Genomic DNA, 21,336 nt, shown 5'->3' on the forward strand with positions numbered 1-21,336 from the left:
TGCCTCCAAACAGTTGTACTGCATGATACAATTAAACAATTAACATCCCATCATGCTCTGTGCATGTATACAAATGCTGAGCAGGCCCGGCTGACCTCGACTGTGGATCAAGATGGCAAGAGGAAAGGATGTAAGTGACTGTGAAAGAGGGGTCAGTATTGGGGCACGAATGGCAGGAGCTTCAGTCGCACAGACGCTAAACTGGCTCGTGTTCTGGACAAGTGGGCGAGTGCATGTGTGGGACACCAAGAGAGCGGGACAGGCCTGACTGCTGGACCCCTACAGTGAGGGGGTCCGGAGGCTCTGTTATGCTGTGGGGGGCATTTTCCTGGCATGGTTTGGGTCCACTTGTCCCCTTAGAGGGAAGGGTCACCGCAAATCATGACACAGTTATTCTGAGTGATCACCTTTATCCTATGGTGACACATTTCTCTCCTGATGGGAGTGTCTCTTCCAGGATGACAATGCACATCCACAGGGCACGAGGGTAACTGAATGGTGTGAGGAGTATGAAAATGATGTGACTCATATGCTATGGCCTTCACAGTCACCAGATCTCAACCCAATTGAACACCTATGAGAGATTCTGGACCGACGTGTCAGAGAGCGCTCTCCACCACCATCATCAAAACCCCAAATGAGGGAATATCTTTTGGAAGAATGGTGTTCATCCCTCCAGTAGAGTCCAGAGACTCGTAGAATCTGTGCCAAGAGCATTGAAGCTGTTCTGGCGGCTCATAGTGCCCAACACCTTACTGAGACATTGCATGTGGGTTTTTCCTTTTATTTGTCACCCATCTGTATATACATATATAATCATGGGAGTTTTCCATACAGGTATCTCTGTGTACAGGTGTGATTGAAGTGCCTGTATATCAGTGGAAATCTTCAATTGCTCTCTTTATTTTCTTTTGAAGCTGAAGCTCAATTATTGTTTGTGGTTTAGGTGAACGAGGGAATGAAGTGTTGACAGAATCAAAGCTAATATATGACGAAATGACATTTTATAGTACAGCAAGACAGAAGCACACACATATATATATCAAACAGAAGTATTTACAAGTTGCCACAGACAGACACAGGAGAGTACAGGTGGAGCCAGTTAGGTGTGAATTGGGGGCAGGTAGACAAAAGCTACTTAAAGCAGCTGTTGAGAAAGGGCTGCGCTGTTTCTCGGTGACAAAAAGTTAAGCAGTTGATTAGGGAACAGGAACCAAGAGACTGAAAAAACTAACATTTAGAAGCATGTGGCCACTACAGTGTCAGGTTTGCAGAATGATTGCCTTCCTGGATGAACTCATCCAAGATTTCATTTGTGAACGCTGTCGACATGTTGAAATCCTAGAGATCAAGGTCTGTGATCTTGAGGCTCAGCTTGGTGATCTGCGCTGCATTAGTGAGATGGAAGAATTGGTCAATCAGCCCATGAGAGAGATGGTGTGCAGCCAAAAACTAGGGGAGTTGAGACCTCAGAGCAGGACAGCGTAGAGAACTGCTGGGTTACAGTAGGTTGTAACCGCGCACAAGCCTTAGAGACATCTCAAGAGCTAGAAATGCCCAACAGGTTCCAACTGCTGGACACCAAGTTGGACAGTGACAGCTCTGAGGGTGATGGGAGGGCAGTTGGGCAAATGTCATACCAATCCACAAGAAAGGGAACAAAACTGAGCCAGGATATTACAGACCAATCAGTCTCACCTGCATCACTTGTAAAATGTTAGAAAAAATGATTAGACAGAAAATAGAGGAGCATCTTAATGAAAACCATATTCTTGGAGATAGTCAACATGGGTTTAGACGAGGCAGATCATGTCTTACTAATCTATTAGAGTTTTTCAACTGCAGTGCAACTGCAGCTGTAGATTACGTGAAAGCATATGATATGATATACTTAGATTTTCAGAAAGCTTTTGATATGGTCCAATACCAAAGACTGATCCTCAAATTGGAAGCTGTAGGCATTCAGGGTAATGTAAATAGATGGATTATGAACTGGTTGATGTATAGGAAACAGAGGGTGTTAATTAGAGGAGGTTGTTAGTGGAGTTCCACAGGGATCAGTACTAGGGCCTTTGCTTTTTCTAATCTATATTAATGATCTGGACTCTGGGACAATTAGCAAACTTGTCAACTTTGCAGATGATGGGAAGCAACCAAAAAAGGCAATATTATTGTATTTTGTCAAAAGTGTAGAATTGAGCACAAGGGCAGTGATGCTCAGACTGTACAATGCACTAGCTAGAGCTCATCTGGATACTGTGGACAGTTCTGGGCTCCACACTTCAAGAAAGATATCGCTGCTCTAGAGGCAGTTCAGAGGAGGGCAACCAGACTTATTCCAAGTCTGAAGGGAATGTCCTACTGAGAGACTGAGGACCTGAACCTTTTCACCCTGGAACAGAGGAGACTACGTGGGGACCTGCTCCAAGTCTTCAAAATCATGAGGGGCATCGACCACATCAAACCAGAGCTTTTCCAGATCAGCAGGGACACACGCACCCGGGGACACAAATGGAAATTGGGCTTCAAGGCATTCAAGACAGAAAACAGGAGACACTTCTTCACACAGAGAGGCGACACAATCTGAACAAACTCCCCATGTAATTGGACACTTTCTTATGTTCTTATTTTCACGTACACACAATGAATTTGTCTTAGGGCACCAAAAAGACTCAGCTCTATTAAGTAATTATCTATCATACTAAATCTATCACCACAACCCAGCTGCATTTTTACTTCTTTGTGGCCAATAAAAGATAACTTACAAATCAATGACAAGCAGAGATTGTGAAATAAGACCGGTTTGAACAGGCTCGGTGTAAAACGGGCTGACAGGTGTGCGCTGAATCGTCTGGGTTTGATTTAAACATCTCTGTGTCGAGCACGTTGTGATTGGCAAGACTCTTTACTTTGTTTACTCCAGGCATTATAGATAATTTACAATTAAATATAAAAGAGCTGTCAGTCTTTACATCCCGCTGTGGTGTTCTTGGGTATTTACCTGTGCAAAAGGATGTGTAGATAGAAATGATATAGCAGTTGACACTGAGCACTGAAGGAGAACCGTACAAACTCCCATGAACAATATTATCCTTCACTGCGAAATAATGGAAATACACATGCGAAACACGGTCCCATCTTTTCATTGACAAACAACGCCACCCTCACACATCTGTCTATGCGTCTGTGTGTGTGTGTGTGTGTTTGTCTGTATGTGTGTGTCTGTCTGGGCCGTGGTGGTGCAGCAGGGCCGCAGTGGATCCTAAGGCACAGCACTCCTATTAAAAGAAGAGGAGAGATGGGTGGGGGGGGGGGGATGTTACTATTTCAGTAACAAAACAAAACCTAATGGGTCACAGTATTCATAAAACTTTAAAAACATGTCTGAAAACAGAAGTGCCAAAGGGTACCACGCTGTTAATGGTCTCAGGCAGGACAGCGGTGCCGCTCTGACGTCAAACCCTCATTCCGCTCCGCTGAGCCGCTCACTGAGCCTCACAGGTAGACGGGCGACGCGCTCCTGCTGAATAAAACACACGTCCCTCACGTGGCACCGGGCCGCGCTTTATTGAGCTGGACGAGCCCGGCTGACGTTTCCCTTCGGGGGGGGAACCAGCTAGACGAGGCAATAAGACCGAAGAGCCGGGAGCGGAGATCAGCCCAGGTTTCTGCCTCTGCCTTTTCTCATAACCGCCGAAGACAAATAAAAATACCTGGCAAGTCGGCGCATGGCTCGGGGCCACGGCGCCCTGACGAGGGAGGATGTGTTCAGCGCTCTGTGTGCACAGGGCTCAGCCCAAAGCTGCAGATAAGTACTCCTTAATTCAGTCGCTGTGTGCCACTGGAACACGAATATTACAAATTAGAAATCAAAATGCTGGAATGTCAGGCACCTGTGGCAACGCGTCTCCACTGCGCCGCTTCAATGCCGCCGTTCCCACGACTGCTACTACACTTACTACGCCATCGTCAGAAGAGCAACACGGCTGATTCAGATCTTATTCGGAATCCCATGTCAAACTTTTCTACCAGAGACAGAAAAACGTTTCATAACTGCCTCCCTGCTACGCATCCCGACAACAATGTGCGGAAATGTAAAACAGCAACATGAACCTTTGAATTATTAACCACTTTCTGTAGCTTAAACACAACTGAATTGTTTAAAACGAAGGAAATATAAATGTCTTATGTAAGGCCTTTTATTATTCATTAAATAAGGATAATTCCCCCCCCAGTCCGTGTGCGTGTTGTGTGTTGCGTTGTGTAGGCCTGTAATTACTCAAGTCAACATGTCTATTTAAAGTCGCGCTACCCACTGCATTTATATCACGCTAAAAGTAAAGCTAAATAATGAGAGAAGAAAATACTTTCTCTGGTCTTTGAGCCCACCTACATGCGTGTCTCAAAGGACCACATGCCAAACAAATATGGGGAGGCCTTGACGTGATGCATGAATAAGGCTGTAGTTGCTGGAACGGCTGCCGGTGAAGGAATTAAATAACTCCCAGAGTCGGTGCAAAGTTTTACAGAACCTGATCGTGGCTTTCAGTCCTTCCCAGCCAAGAGGAACTCATCCTTTTTGGGTTGTGTGTCCTTCAAAGCCCCTAAATGCCTGTATTTGGTGATCTGGCTGGTGTTGTAGGTGGCGGGCCATTAGAATTAGCCTCTTCATGGTGGACGGCATTTTATGTTTACTCAGACCGGCGGCAAGCTCTGACGTTGTTTTTTTTAAATCTTCCTGGCGATTGTGCATTGCCCCATCCTGTGGTATATGAAGTGGCTTCCAGGGGCCTTGACTTCTCCTCGATGCACCTTATTCGAGGCTCTAAAAGATGCTATAACAGCTCTCAGAGGAGATGTTTTGCAGCATCGAGGACCCCCTGTGTGCTCGTCCTGCACAGCATCAATCAGCCCAACATCTGATGTGAGGAACAGCCACAAGACCTGCATTCAGCTTGACCTATATTCATATTATTAAGGCCATAAAGCAGTACTTTTTGTCAATTAAGAGGTAAATGAAAGCACTGACTAAGGACCTGCTTTTCTCTCTCCCTCTCGCTTAGCTGTAAGAGGGTGTCCAGCCAATAACAACCCCTGTGACTCTGTTGTCTAATGCCCTCTCAGAGCCTGCGGGCTTGTGTGTCTGACATGCCGAGCTTACACCCAGAGCGCCGCTGGTTTGAAGAGAGAGCGTCCCGCAGTGCGAACGCTCGGGTCCGGGGCAGAGCAGATGGACGTGCTGCTGTTCTACCTGCCTCACTGAGTGAGCAGACGCCCCTTGAAGATTGCTGTCCATCAACGCTCCACAAGTAAATGGACAGAGCTGAACAGATTTGTATAGAAGAATGGACAAATCTGGTTAAATCTAGGTGTGCAGAGTTGGCAGAGGCCGATCCCAACCGACTCACAGCTGTAATTGCTGCCAAAGGTGCATCTGCCAAGTAATAACGCAGGGGGGTGGAGACTCATCCGGTTATGATATTTCAGTTTTGAATATATTTGTCACAATAAAAACATTTCTGCCCTTAACAGTGTGGAGGAGGGTGTGTAGATAAGTGGGAAAAATCCTCATTTAAATGCGTGACACGCCGAGGCTCTGACACAAAACAGTGTGGAAAATGTTCAAGGGGTGCAGACTTTCTACAGTTTGTTAAAAACAGTTTGTTAGTGTCAACAGATCGTCAGCGACTCAAACAAAACAGGACGGAGATCAGTTTCTCTGTATCCTCTGATTGAATCGATTACTGAATTGCGTATCATTTGTTTAAAGACTTTATGGTTGTGTGTGCAGACTATTGGACAAATTACCTTATTTATCACTGCTGACAAACTGTGTGTTGAGCCGTTTTCGCAGCGCAGCCCGGAGGCGTTTGTGTTGCGCACTGGCTGCCGTACATCAGAGGCGCAACCTTCTAAACTTCATCTGCAGGAAACGCAGTCTTTATTCTATTAAAAGAAAAAACATTTCTGGCACCGTTCTGCGCTGCACTGCCAATAAAGGAAAGGATAAATATTTATGGACATAATTGTTTGGTCAGTGCGTTTCACGAGGGCGTAATTAATGAAGATGGGTTGGTATGAAGTGAGCAAGCAATGTTACTGGAGCTGCAGGAGGGAGGACTGTTTAATGTCTGTATAAATATGTTATATGATGCATGTAATAAAAACGATGGCACATGTTCGGACTGGGATGTGTGGAGTCTGGTGTGTAGATGAGAGGAAAACAATCCTCATTGAAATGCATCAAACTCACACAACAATGTGAAAAAAGTTAAATATGGTGTAGACTTTCTATAGGCACTGTGTGTGTGTGTGTGTGTGTGTGTGTGTGTGTGTGTGTGTAAAACATGCAGATAAAGACACTAACCAGGTTAGAATATATGACTCACTCCAGCAAGATATTGTTGATAATAAAGTTGTGTGAGACGAATAAAAAAATAATTAAATCAAAACCGCTTCAGAGCGCTAGTTTCTCGTGATTCAGTGTTAGAGCAACTACTGAAGAGGCTGAAGTAAAAACTCTGAAATCCTTGTGCGGTATACTGTAGCAGAGTGTGCAGTATACTGTAGTAGAGTGCAGTTCATTGTGCAGTATACTGTAGTACAGTGCAGTCCACTGTGCTATATACTGTAGTAGAGTGCAGTTAATTGTGCAGTATATTGTAGTACAGTGCAGTTAATTGTGCAGTATACTGTAGTAGAATATGCAGTTCATTGTGCAGTATACTGTAGTAGAGTGTGCAGTTCATTGTGCAGTATACTGTAGTAGAATATGCAGTTCATTGTGCAGTATACTGTAGTAGAGTGTGCAGTTCATGGTGCAGTATACTGTAGTAGAGTGTGCAGTTCTGATTTTTCCATTGAAGAGATCTGAGACCACTGATAGGCTGATTGGGGAGACACTTTGCATATAGTTCTACAAAGCCTGTCTGTCATCAAATTCGTAACAACACATTCAAACTTGTTTGTGAGTTTCTGCTACCAAGCACTCCCTACAGCAGGAGACAATGAATACTATATATATAATAATAATAATAATTATTATATTTGTTTCTGGGATTGATGCAACAGGCCATCAATGTGTTGACTGTGTGTGTTTGTTACAGAAACAGTGACAGATTTTCTGGGTGATCTAATGCTCAGTTGATCATAAATTGTTGCTTCCTGCAGATGCTGATGTCAAGCATGTCTAGATATAAATATTTCCACATAATAAAACCAGCTTTTGAAAGTAGCCATCTCAGTTCACATGCAGACAGATGAGCATTGGTTCATGTGAAAAGATCAACTAAGCCCAGCTGTAACCAAGCTCTATGTTCCAACCACTGTGGCACACATTGCGCACAGTGCCATCTGGTGGGACGAGGGTGAAAATTCTAAAAAGATCTTCAACGGTGAAGCGAACAGCTGGATTTTAAAATGGGCGCAATCGCACGGTACTTGCGTTCAAATGCTCTTCTCGCCTTGCACTTTTAGTTGGCATTTTTAAAAGATTGCGGTTCTCTACTCCTGGCGACGCAGCAGAGTGCAGCAGTAACTTGCGCCAGGTGGAAAAAAATGTACGCCTCATTAATTCAGCTAATTTGCAATGAGCTGCCCTATTTAAATGAGGCATGCCCTCAGGTTCGCAGTGGAAGTGAAGACAGAACATCACCTGACAATTATTATGTGTATGTTTTGTTGTGTTGGAGTTATTGGGTAATAACTGTAATCACTGTCTCCGGGTGAGAGGAATGTGTGAACGAATAGGGGTTTCTATTTCAAGACCAATGCAACATATAGATGAACTACTTTCAGCAATCATGTGCAAGCCTTGAATGCCTTGCAAGCCTTAAGTTAATGTAAATACAGTTAATGTATACTAAAGCACACTATCAATGGTTAACACTTTATCCACTGGAATGGATAAACTTCATTGTCACTGGAGTTGAGAATGTGAATAATAGTGCTGGTAACGTATGTGTTCTGATATGCATAATTGTATATAATAGTGCAATGAGAATATGTGACATAATCCAGGGTAGTGTGCAAGAATATTTGTAATGCTACATTGATGGTCACATATTATTTAAACATTTAAGGAGTGTTATGGTTTGCAATTCTGAATGCAGCCTCATTAAAGAGAAGACTACGTGGAGACTTGATTCAAGTCTTCAAAATCATGAAAGGCATCGACCACATCAAACCAGAGGAGCTTTTCCAGATCAGCAGGGACACACGCACCCGGGACACAAATGGAAATTGGGCTTCAAGGCATTCAAGACAGAAAACAGGAGACACTTCTTCACACAGAGAGGCGTCACAATCTGAACAAACTCCCCAGCGATGTGGCTGAAGAGACAATTTGGGAACATTCAAAAACAGACTGGATAGGATCCTTGATCACTTAGTTATTAATGGACACCAAACGAGCACGATGGGGCGAATGGGCTCCTCTCGATTGGACACTTTCTTATGTTCTTATGTTCTAATGTTTGATCGTGTTATTGCAATACGAGTCCAGTCTACACATCGCATGACCTTTGGGATTCCAGACGTGTTTGTAAAACTCACGTTGGGTCTTTATTTGATCTCTGTCTGAAACCGGAAAGCGTTTGACACATTCGCTTACCAAAATCAGAATCTGATCATCAAAGCATCCGTGACTTCCGGAACAAATCGCAGCTTGGACTTGCGCCTCCTATTACCTTGACTTAGCGTAACCAGCCTGCGAGGGACGACACATCAAGCTTAAAATTGAAACCACCAACGCAGACTCCCCGCGCTTCTCATTAACATATTTTAGATTTTTTTCCCTGTGAACCTTTGTAACGTTTCAGAAAAAAATACTAAAACAAAAAAAATAATCTCTAAAAAGACAAAACATTCCTTTCTCTTTCTAAGGAGATGAATGAGTGACTCGAGCTCAGACGCCGGAAGGAAAGGGTGACTGAAGTTAGCTGGCCGCCTTCCACCCCGCTCCCCGATCCCCCTGTGTCCCGGGGAGGGTCACGGCAGAGCACGGCTGTCTCTGCCGCAGCGGCCTGTCTCCGGCGCATCTGTGAGGCCAGCGCCGCCTGCTTCCGTAAATCTATGTTCAAGACACTATTCAAGCTTAAAATATTCCCCGGCGCTGACCTTCCAGCTCGCCCAAGTGCGTCATGGTTGCTCGAGACAACCAAGAGATTGATCGCTTTCATTGATCGCCGCGGAGCAGGGAATGGAAATATCTGCCAGGACATGTGAAAAGTACAGAGCGCACTACCTTTGGCCAGGCCTTCGAGGAATTACTTTCCACTCGCTGGCTGGTGTGCTTCTCTCCCTGCTCTTTTTGAAGTGTATTTTATCCTTCATTAAAGCCAGGTGAGCTCGGGTCACTGAGACGGAACACGAGAACCCAGATTCGCGGAGCGTGCGGAGAAACAGGCAGCCGAGCGTCTTCCGTCACGGGGATGAAGAGTAATCCTCACCGGACAGCCGATGCACAGAAGATGCTTTTCTCTCAGTCTGGGTCCGATCTCATGGCTCAGAAACAACGTGTATCTGAAACTGTGTCTTTTAAAGCAAGCGCTGGATCCCAAGACAGAGAGGAGAAAAAATCTCTTTCCAACGTGAAAAGGAGGAATTGTGGTGTTCCTCACTGATGTGTAAAGTGTAGTAATGTGCCAGTAGAATCATTGTACAAACTGTAGTAAAGGCCAAACTGAGAGAAGCGAATTTACAATGAAAATATATACTGAGGTAAACAAAGTTTGTATAGATCAGTAATTGTCTTTGTCCGTATTTCAGATATTCCAGGCAGTTTTTTCCAGTTTTGATGTGTTTCCCTGTTTCAAGCCACACCGGCCTCTTATTCAATTTACTGTACATATGTTTCCTTCTCTGTTTAGTCTTGTTTTCAGGCTCTGCTTGTATCCTCAGCGCTGGGACAGATTTTGCTTTGTTTTTAAAATGGTTTCAGCAGAAAAAAAACACAAAAAGACGACATCATTCGCACTCTGTAGCATATGTTCAATTCACCCGGTTAATCCACTGATCTGATTGGTTGAAATTCCCTTCAGGAATCGGGTTTGGGACGACTGGTGTCCATTCCCAGCAACGTCAATTCATTTTTCAACAACACGTGTTTCAGTCTTGTGTGTGGCACGTGGTTTCCCCTCTCCAGTCGTGTGTGTTGTGTGTGTTTGGCCGCCACGCTGAGTGACTCCCAACAGGTCTCAGAGTGGATTTGAGTTTTTTGGCATTGAGAAAGCCGTTATATTTAATTAAAGACTGAAATCAAGTCCCCCGTAGTACATTTTTCTTGCCCCGAGAGCTGCCTCTTTGTGAGGTGTAGGGTTTGTGTGTTTATGCAGGAGTTTGCTCAAATAAGAGCACTGAAAGACAGCTTTCGAAACACATTAGCAGCGTGCATCATGTCTGCGTTGGGCCTTTATCTAACGCGATCATCCATGAACGCTTCTATTAGTGAACATCGCGGGCGAAATACATTCAATTGCTTACTTAATGTTTAGGGAGGCCTCATTACACCTAACAACTCCATGACAATGGGAGACGTTTCATCACTTTTAATTAGGTCCCGGTGTGTCTTTTTTTTGTTGTATGTGTAGGGTAACGCAAATGTTAGCCAAACAATGATGCCCTTGCAAACTGCAGCCGGTTCATATGTGACCAGGGGAGTAACACTATGGACACAACTGGGGAAAAAATCTGTTACACTTTCAGGATAAAAGGCGATATATTGTGTCTCCTGTAGAACAACCTACTGTTGAGTAATCGCTCGCCATACCAGCCAAGAGAAAAGTGCATCTGCGCCCTCATAGGTTAACAAATGCTGACATCACACCATACTGTTTCCATATAAATCCTCAGCAGCAGTCCTTGACAAACACAGCACTCTGCTGGGGGGGATGGGACACAAAACAACACACACAACTGCAGGCAAAAACACAACCTTCCTGACCTTCCTGTCCTGCCCCCGCGCACCTATTTAGCGGGTCGTTCTGCGCTAATGTAAGATGCGAGCCGTCGTATCAGGGGGGCTGCACTAATTAGTTCCGTACCAACAATCCGGTCTAATCAGTTTTCTTCTCGGGGCCGGAAGACTGTCAGAGAGGCAGCCATGCAGAGACGCCGTATCAGGGTCTGCGCTGCGATTCGTTCCCCCCCAAAACCAGGGGACGCCTGCGATAATGCGATATATTGGAGGCTATAAACAGCCGAGTCATTTGCATTCCGCGCATTAGCATATCCTGCCGGGCCGACAGCTCGGAGAGGCATCCCCCGCCCCCCCACCCCTGGCCCGGTGTCACTGGATTGTGCAAATGCAATCTAACGGCTCTCATTACGGCACGTCGGCGCAAAGCAGAAAGGACAGGCCGGCGCGAGAAGAGCGACGGGATAATGTGCAGACGCCCGGGTCGCGATCCGAAGGTCAAGATGTTTATCCCGGTACGGCGCAGAATAAATCGAATAAACTCAAGCGTGGAGGATGGAGAGGGAAATGCAAACAAACACCAATAAATAAATAAATTAAACGAAACCTAAAAATAAGCTTGCGTTAAAATCGGGTGGGGTTTTTTCTCAGGGTTGGGGATGCGTTTTGCTCAATTGTCATGACACTAGTGAGGAATGGGTTCTGGGCGGACCGCCCCCGGGACCCCAGTCTTTCGATCATCCCTCGAGGCGGGGGGGCCAGAGCCGTCCACGCCTGACCTTGCCGCAGAACCAGGGTTACTGAAGCCTGCATTCACATCACACGAGCTCGTGAATATGTCCTGCAAATGTACACGTTTTCTACTCTGCGGTTTCAAATGAAGTCCCTCTCCCAGTCCAGTCGGGTGAAACGGGCCTGGACTCAGTCAGAGGGTCTCTCCTGGCCTCATCTGACTGGGGTGGGGGGGGGGATTCACAATCTATATTTACCACCAGAACTGAAAAGGTGGCGCGACGTCTTCATCTGTGTCTAAAATAAAAACAGTGACGAACATATATAGGAACACTGCTGGGCTTGCAATGAACTGAAAGAAAGGATCCTTTTTCAAAGCGATCCCATCACCCCCTTCTGTCCCAGAGGTTCTATAAGGTCAGCAGTTTGTAAAGACCGAAGTGGATCGAAGCGCAATGCGGCGGGAGCCCCCTTTGAAACTCTGCATGGGCGAGGTGGACTCCAATACAACTACACTAGAGCAGCGTTCAATCAATCAAACAAGCTGCCCCAGAGAGCTGCGATTACAGATACAGTTGCAGTGCAGTCACTCTGCCCACGAACGCCAATAAACCCTGCATGGAGCGTATAGCGCCTATACAGGGAAGCGATCACGGCATCTGTTCTTACTCTCTGCATATTTAACCTGCAGTAAGACCAGGATGACGTGATGAAGCCCTTTGCTCCCGTGTTCTGCTTGCATTGTCTCTTGTTGTCACATTTAAACTTAAAAACAACACAAAAAACAAAAGAAGGAGGACTCTGTGTCCTACAGGGAATCCACGCTGCCTCACCGGTAGGCCGTCTCACTCTCCCTGACATTATCCCTGACGTCCCTCCTTCTGAGGGGTAATGTCGGGAGGAAAGTGCGTTTTGTGTTTTTTTAATTGGACAGGGAAACGGCACTATTTCAAAATGCAGGGCTTTGTTTTGGAGTCGGTGTAATTCACTGTAAAGCGTATAAATATGTATCCGAATGGCTGCAGGCGCCGAGCGAGCTGGCAGCGCTGTGTGGTTCCCTTAGAAGGCTCTGAACGGCTCTCCCCGATTCACTGCAGTGCCGCAGTCGAAACATTATGCGGGAAGTTTTGGACTAATATCCTTATTAATCCTTCGCTTCTAGGCTGGAGTTTCTCGTCAGGCATTAAAAAATAAAAGGATGGGGGGGTGGGTGGGGGGGCTCACCGATCCATGAGTGTGTAGGCACTGCGTAGGCCACGGCGCCTTTCAGAGCGGCTCCCGGTAATATCGGCTAATTGCAAGATTTCTCCTGCTTTTCTCCCCTCTTGCTTTGAGTGGGTGTCAAAGGGTTTACTGGCGGGGTATATTGCGGCTGACGGGAATGTATCTCCTGTATTCTCTGCCTGCGTGTGTGTGTGAGTGTGAGTGTGTGTGTGGGTGGGTGTGTGCGTTTGTGTAGCATCGAATCCCAGGACAGAGGCTTCCCCAGAACCAACGTCAAAGGATTCCTGCCCACGCAGCAAGAATTAGGAGCCCTAACATCTCATTTTCATTCTCTCTCTCTCTCTACTCTTATTAAAGAGAGAAAACTGAAGGCTGAGGCGCCTATCTTTCCTCTTTAACTCTTAACGCTGCCCGGGCTGCTGTGTGTGTGAACGGGGGGTGGCCGTGGTTGCGGGGTCTTCCGCGGCACCGTTGGCAGCCATGACGGACAAGCTGGGGGGCCGCGCTGCAGCTGTGGGTGTCTCTCTTTCTCTATCTCTCCCTCTCTCTATCCCTCTCTCTCTCTGGCTTTCCAGTGGGGCTCGCTGGCTGGCTGGTTTTTATGTGACAGACATTGTTTTCTTTGAAAAAGCAAAGCTGGCGTGAGGCAGAGTGGGAATGAATTGTTTAATATAATGGTAGACACCCCCCTCCCCTCAATCCACAACTCTCCCTGCTTTGAACACAAGAAAACGCAAAACCATGAAACCCGTCTGTTGTGCCTCTGCTTCGACACGGCCGAAGCGGAGACCTCCTTCAGTGCACGGGAAGAAACGGCACATTTCAATTCATGTGAATTCATAAAATTATTCTTGTGTCAGCGCTGAATGCATCTTAGTTGCCATGTGTGGATATTGATCCTTGCTTCTCTCTTATGCTTGAGCTCCAGCGCAGCTCCCAACCCCCCCCACAACCAATTTACTTTAATATCGTAGCGATATCACAGCATCGATGACCGCTGTGTAAACTGTCACCGCACGGAAACAACACAAAGACAATAACACTCTGATGTGTTAAGCATCCCACAGCAGAGCACAGATCGGGCCCTACGATGGCATGCCACGCAACTGTCCTCTCCACACCTCGGAGTGAGTCGATCACACTTACGGATACTCCTGTGCCAGCCGCTCCGCCATCTGAAAAGCCACCGGGTCGCGGTCCAGAGCGTACACAGTGATGCCTGGGGCCGCCTGTAGGATCGCCTTGGTGTGCCCCCCGGCTCCAAATGTCATATCCAGAAACATCTGTAAGAAGCAGAGTGAGACTCGGTGAGATTCATCTACAGGCAATGACTTTTACCCAGAATCCTTGAGTTAATCAAATAAACCAGAAGACTATCAGAGTGCAAGAAAGAGTTAGTGGCGCTTCATATCCTTTTTGTAGGCAATGCTGCATCATGGGGTGGGATACCAGGCATAAAAGAGTGTCTCTCTCTAGTGGAACAGGACATCTTTTGGCTTACAAATGTCACACAAGGGGCCAGTAGTCCAGAACCTCACCTGATCCGGACAACACGACACAAAAACGGCAGGATCGCTTCCCTCATCGCGTGACCCTGACCGTGTGTGACTACACAAGCATCGGTGGCCTGATTTATGAAGTGTGTTTTTTGTGGAAAGTGCTAACATTACTGGCTTCCCCTCAGGAATACCCTTTTCCCACCCAAATTCCCACCTCTTAGTCATCCTTTCTTCTCCTGCAGGAATCACGCTTTTGTGCTTTGTTGTGGTTCTACGAGCTGATAAACACCCGGCTCAATCCCACATGCAGCTGATTGTGATTTATTCTAACCACAATTTCCCACTAGGATTTAATTAAATAAATCTGCCTAAATCGATCATGACGCTCGAAGAAGGTAAATAGATAATAAACAAAACAATCTGGATGGCTCTCGTGCTGCTCTGGGTTTCCATGTCTTGTAATCCGTAAAACGTGAGTCTGTTGATCTTTGGGAAGTAAGATTGCCAACTTTGTTTTCTCCCCCAGTTGTGTTAGTTTGAATACAACCCTGTGTTTTCACTGCACATCCCAGACCCAGATGATCGATGATGCATTTCATTTTCTGAAAGTCAACGTGTCTGTGAAACGCTATACAGATGAGCTTTAATGGCGTTTAACATGGTCTGCGAAAAGTGCAAAAGACAGCACAGTGCGTCTTCGCCATAACCCCGCAGTTGCGAGTAGTTGTCTTGTTTGTGCCCTCGTGTGTCTGTGTTTGCGTGCCTCCTACTCCTTCACAATGGCAAAGGAGTGATCGTGCAATGCAACAGCTCCTCTCGAATCTTTCCAGGTCGGCTGTGCGCGCCGTGCCAAGCTCTCTGGCGGTGCTCGGCTGTCTAAACTCCCTGCTTTGATGAAGGCGTGTTGCCGAAGGGTCGGATCCAGCTTTGCCTTATTAAGAAAGCAAAAACTCGGTCCAGACTTTAATAATGGATCTTGGTGGGAGCAGATGCCTCGGGGATAAAACGGCATGGGTAACTAAAATTAGTCCGGCACGCCTGTGAGACTAGGTCTAATTGCCCACGTGCAGACTGACGTTGTTTGGGAAGCGCAAAGGAGAACACGGCAACAACACACACATGCTTTAATTTATCGCAAGAAAATGGAAAACAACGGTCGGATTGTTGCACAACCGACACTGCGGAGATCTGCGGCATCTACACAAACGTGCCGAAGCGTGGGCCCATGACAGCGGGCGCGATGGTGTCTATAGGGGACTACGGGCCAAGACTCGCATTTTCGGTTTGTTTGTTTGGTTAGTTGGTCGGTTGTTTTGCATTCTGTGCATGAGTAATTAAGTAACACTGTTGATCGTTGTTCTCCTTGAAGGTAACTTGTTGTTTAGTCTGTTTATTCAAGGGTTGGTGGCTAAGAATGAGAGTTGACGTCACCAACTCGAAATTAATACATATTACTGAGCGGCTGTAGTTAATGGCCCTCATTCATCTTGTGACGGTTACAGAAAAACTCTGGGAAGAAACGGCGAAACAAACTCGGGAGGAATGCGTATGACCTCGTGTAAATGTCACACAGCACGTCATGTTCCGTTTCTTTAATTAATAAATACATTTATCTGTATCCAAAGAAATTATAGAAACTGCACTTCAATATGCTTATGAAAGCATGCTAAAAGACTTGACACAGATTAGTATAGCGAACTAATTTTGTTGCCGGATATTTCTCTCAAATTGTTCCCTCCTTAAAAATCCTTTTCACGTTTTCTTTGCCTTCCACTGAACTACTGAAAGGCAAAGTGATGCCACTTGGTTGGCTTCAGTCATGGTCTCATCTTAAAGCCATGGTAATCAATAGCACTCTCTAAACTGAATTTAAAAGTCTTCAGATGGATCAATTGCAGGAAATTGATTGGCGTGGAGGGATCTGGTGGGAGCAGAAGCAAGTGTGGAAAGCGTGAGGAGAAACGTCCCGCGGAGTTCAGGAGTTCTTTGATGTTTCGCCCCCTTGACGTCATGGATCAGATTGAATCTCAGAGCAGCTTTTAAAATCCAGTTTTTCCTTGTTTGCTTCCACAGCTTTGGAGCAGTAAATGTTTCCCCTTATTTTTATGTTCTTATAATTGAAGGGAATGTCCTACTGAAAGACTGAGGGACCTGAACCTTTTCACCTTGGAACAGAGGAGACTAGGTGGGGACCAGACACTTCTTCACACAGAGAGGCGTCACAATCTGAACAAACTCCCCAGCGATGTGGCTGAAGAGACAATTTGGGAACATTCAAAAACAGACTGGATAGGATCCTTGGATCACTCAGTTATTAATGGACACCAAACGAGCACGATGGGGCGAATGGCCTCCTCTCGATTGGACACTGCCTTATGTTCTAATTCATCTGACTTATTGTATGTGTGGTTTTCCAGTTTCCTAGACACATCTCTGTTAATAGTCCTTTTTCAATCCACTGTTAGAACCCCAGTCTTTGAGGGAGACACATATATTATAATTGATCTATCGCAACAGCTTTTAAAATCCAACTGGATCTGGTTGAGACACAAAAACAGATGGAAAAATGCTGTTTATTAGTTGAACATGTGTGACCTAGTCCTAGGTGGATAGCACATATATATATATATGTGGAATCATCACCTTTTCTACTTTAAAATGCATTTGTGTCACTCAATATGATCGGGGGAGCTGAAGCGCTGAAGTTTCAGTAACTGGAGTCTGACGGTAAAAGGGTACATTTCTGATGCATGAGAGAGAAAACGCAAACAAACAAACAGATAAATCAGGTTTTATAAAACGCCGTTACCATCCAATTACTCCTGTAATGAGACAGACTTTCTGCTAATTACTGCCCCGCGTGCGTCTCTCTGAGAACGCTGGCTCGGGTCTCGGATACACCTTGCGACTGAGGAGACTCTTGCAGAAACACGGGGGCCGCTTCGTGCCAGCGTCGGAGGGTCAGATGGCACGGAGAGAGATCATTTACATGTTTTAATGAGAAATCGAGTGAGGGAATGTTCATTACCCTTCACGCTTCTAGGTAAAATAATAAAATAATATAATTTTAAAGATCCCATTGTCAGGAGGCTCCGTTTTCATTTCATCCTGCCTCAGAACTCGAGAAACTTTCATTTCTTTGCCATTACCTCGGGGACGTGACAAACCTGCACTGAGCGTGTGAGTCACCCTCGTTTGATTCACAGCACTTTCTCAAAAGTTTACAAGCAACTTTCCCGAGACGCTTTCATGTGGAGACACTGAAACTCAGATCACCATCGCTAGGTGGGATTGAAGAGGCACCAGCAAATGGGTGTGTGTTGGGATATTGGGAGTGAGTGTGTGTGTGTGTGTGTGTGTGTGTGTGTAAGGTATTTAAGTTTAATGGTTGGGGATATCTTCTTCCTCGCTGGCTTTCACAAGGAGCAATACAAGTTTGTAATGCCCTGATTGTAATGATTGCATGAGTGGATTCCCAGCTTCACAGACACATCTATGTCCACAGTCCTTGTCCAATCTGCTGTGTGAACCCCATTCTTCGACGAGGACACATACAGTGATGCTCCTTCACTCTGGCAGCAGATCAATTGATAGCCAATCTCTTGAAATGTCTTCACAACACTTTACTCGGAATTGGCTGGCCTGGCGCATCTTCAAAGGGAAGTGGGGGATATGAGATGAGATGGGGCGATGGAAGACACACTAAAGGATGAAATGGGGAGGAAGTGTCCGAGTTTCTGAAATAAATAAAAAGCGAAAACCTACACCAGACACCAGACCAGATCACAGTCCTCCTGCTAGTCGTGCCAGTACAATCCCACAAGGGTGTTTCCATTGGTGGGAAGTGAGAGGCCTATCGAACAAAAAGCCTCCGTAGACACAGTCGGTCTACAATTTGTAAATGGCCAAAGTGTTGTCTTGTCCTGATGCCTCTTGTGTATATACCCAAATATAGTGCAGTGCCTTTTCTGGTCTTCGGAAATAACACAGAAAAGAAACGGACGAGTCTTGTTCAGCATATTCTGAAATGAATTCAAACTGCTGTGGTCACATGACAAGCTGCCTACCCTGGTCACATGGTGCAGCATGAAACAGGCAGACCTGAGTGAAGGGAAGTGGGCTGCAGGGACACACTAGCTACGCCAGAGTTTCATTCCTAATTTAATTTGCATAGTGTGTGGGAAGGAAAAAAATGTGATGTAGCAGTGGCGTTCAAATATCTATCAATTAAACAATTAAGCGGTTTGCCACGGAAGACACATACACACATACAAGATCCTGGCAGCCATCTTGCTTTAATTTGTATCATAATTGTTTTGTTCATTTTGATCAGTATTGACTGGTTCTTCCCTTGGACTATCACCATCAATAACAGCGCCCGGTTCTCCGCTCTGTCACAGGAGAGATTAACGACGACCTTCTTGTTCTGAAGCTGCAGGGACCAACAAAATAATACATCGAAAACGCAGAGTGATTCCCTTTGCAGCACAAGAGGACTCCGTGCCTGAAGTTTCTCTTCTTCTCCTTTCCTAAGGTTAACTGTCACCTAAATATTTGATTTGCATCTAATGAGCCTATTTGCTCGTACAAAAGACAGGAACCGACGCAGGGGGGGGGGGGGGGGCAGTTCTTTCCATGACAAGTCGGTGTCACACAAATTAATGTATGCTACGACATGATTGAATACAATTACAGGTTCTATCGGTCACAAATCTTCCATGTTGATTTACTAAGCCTACTTTAATTAGTACCACCAGGGTGTTGCCGACTGCAGCACTGACACACACGCACACACACACTAACACACACACTGACACTGGTACACGCACACGCACACGCACACACTAACACACACACTGGCACACGCACAAGCACACAAGCACACACAAACAGGACAAAGAAACACTGCTGGACCAGAGGAGACATGTTTTATAGTGTTTATGACATGGTTTCTTTGGAACTGTTTTATAAGTACAGGACAGAAATAAAGTGACCCAGAGTTCCCTGGCGTTTTACACACTGAGCAGAACATTTCGTGTGTATGATTTCTGACCGGCTTCAAACCTAATAACCTAACAATAAATATAAGCACTCGCAGAGCCTCGGTATGCATTGCCACATACTTGTCGCAGGTCCAGGGTAGGTAAATGAGGAGTGTGAATAGGTTGTTTATAATTGCTTTCTGTGTGAAGGTTTTAGGAATGTGCTCTCGGTCTGTAAAGTGGAAGAATGCAGTACAAACAGAGTAGTACCTGGAAAAATCATACAGGGTGTGCTGGCTGTATAATTACAGTGTGTAGTGAGTCTGTGTTGTGCTGCACAGTGGAGATAATGGTGTTTTTATTTACCTTTGGCTGTTTACCATTGGGCCGTGGCAGCTGGCTGTCCCAGCTCTCATCTTTAATGTGAAATGGCTCCCTATTTGGTGTAATAAATGCCATGAAAGAAAAACATCTTGTCAGGATCCAGTGTAAACTCTGCTTCTTTTTTTTTTTCCCTTTTCCTCCTCCTATAATGACAGGTAATAGTTTCCGGGAGAAGAAATAGACAAAATGCATGTGTGTAACCAAACAGCCCAAACGTTTGAGACGACACAAACAACTCAACATGGTTTTCATTCTCTTAACTAACCAGCCGTGTACTTACACGACAAATCAAAGCAAAAAAACAAAACCTAAAGCAACTCCTGTACACAAACTGTGGGAAGCGTGAGGTCAGGGGATGGAAGATGTACAACACGACCACGGCGACTGAAGCTGCAGAACTCGAGCGACGGGAAACTAATTAAGTAAACTCTGAACAAGACAACAATTCCGCATTCAGAGACGACTTCACAGCACCGAGGGGCGGGAAAAAAAACAGAACAACAACAACAACTGCTTAGTAATTTGTGCTGAAAACATTTCATTTAACATTTCGATCGATAACAAGGGTGACGAGGGGGGTGAGGTGTAAGAAGGAGGGGATCAATACCGAAATACAAATAATTTCCCTGTCTCGTTTAAAAGTCAGCCGCAGCGGATGGCAGGGGATGAGTCACAAGCCTCATAACTTCTTGTGCATCTCTCTCTCTTTCTAATAGTAACAACATCCCTGGTCACCCCGGAAGGCCGATCGCGTCTGGAAAAAGGCTGCTGATTACAAGGGAGGCCCCTCCCCCTCCGGGCCCCGGTGAGAGCGCACACACCGGCGCAGCCTCCCATCGAGAGGCTGTTTGTGCCTGTAATTGCTATTTGACATGGTGCTTCCAGACACAGGGGGGCACGCCTAAAATAAATAGACAGAGAAGTCAATTTCAGAGTGTGTCCCAGACAGCCCAACGTTTGGGGAATTTCCTACGCCCCAACACACAGATCTATGAGCCTCCGCAGCACGGCGTCTCACCCACGGAAAATCCATAGGAGGGCAGGTGAGTGGAAGGAAGAGAGAAGAGGCCCCAAAGAAACAAAAAAAGGAGAAGAAGACTATAACATAGTCAGGGATAAGAAGGAGAGTCTTTCTGCTGGATCAGGGATGAGGGGAGATGCAAAGAAAGTTTGAGTTTCGGTATTTTAATGGAGACTGGGTGTGCTTTTGATTTACTTTAATACAGAAGCTGACCGTGGTGTCAAGTATAAGCAGATCTGTTTTTTATTAGTTTGTTGTTATTGCTGCTGCTGTTGTTTTTGTTTTTACTGTATAAATTATGGACGGCTAAGTCCTGCGTAGGTGGCAGGCAAATCCGAAACATCTCTCCTCTGTTGATATCGTTTGGAGACAAACTCATATTATTCACAGACTCTTCGGGCGCGCTCCCTGTCACGTCCAATACGGCAGTTCCCGGCGATGTGGGGTTTTTAATCTTTTAAAATGTAGGGATGTCTTCTCAACAAGAAACCTTCAGTGCCTGTGACACTGCGAAGAGGCTGCGGATAAGTCTACATGATTGTGTTCTTCTGATTATTATTTTTGATGCTCAAAAGCTCC

At 45.7% G+C, this 21,336-nt stretch overlaps 1 protein-coding gene across 1 annotated transcript in view; it reads right to left on the reverse strand.

Moving 5' to 3' along the window:
* The window catches only part of mettl15 (methyltransferase 15, mitochondrial 12S rRNA N4-cytidine), a 76,529-nt gene that overhangs the window by 18,156 nt on the left and 37,037 nt on the right, over nt 1-21,336 (reverse strand). Inside the window, exon 3 of the mRNA XM_066700776.1 lies at nt 14,018-14,154. Within this exon, the coding sequence (XP_066556873.1) occupies nt 14,018-14,154 (137 nt within the window). The remainder of the gene's footprint in view (nt 1-14,017; nt 14,155-21,336) is intronic.

The sequence above is a fragment of the Amia ocellicauda genome, chromosome 4 (genome assembly GCF_036373705.1).
Source record: "Amia ocellicauda isolate fAmiCal2 chromosome 4, fAmiCal2.hap1, whole genome shotgun sequence".
Taxonomy (NCBI): domain Eukaryota; kingdom Metazoa; phylum Chordata; class Actinopteri; order Amiiformes; family Amiidae; genus Amia; species Amia ocellicauda.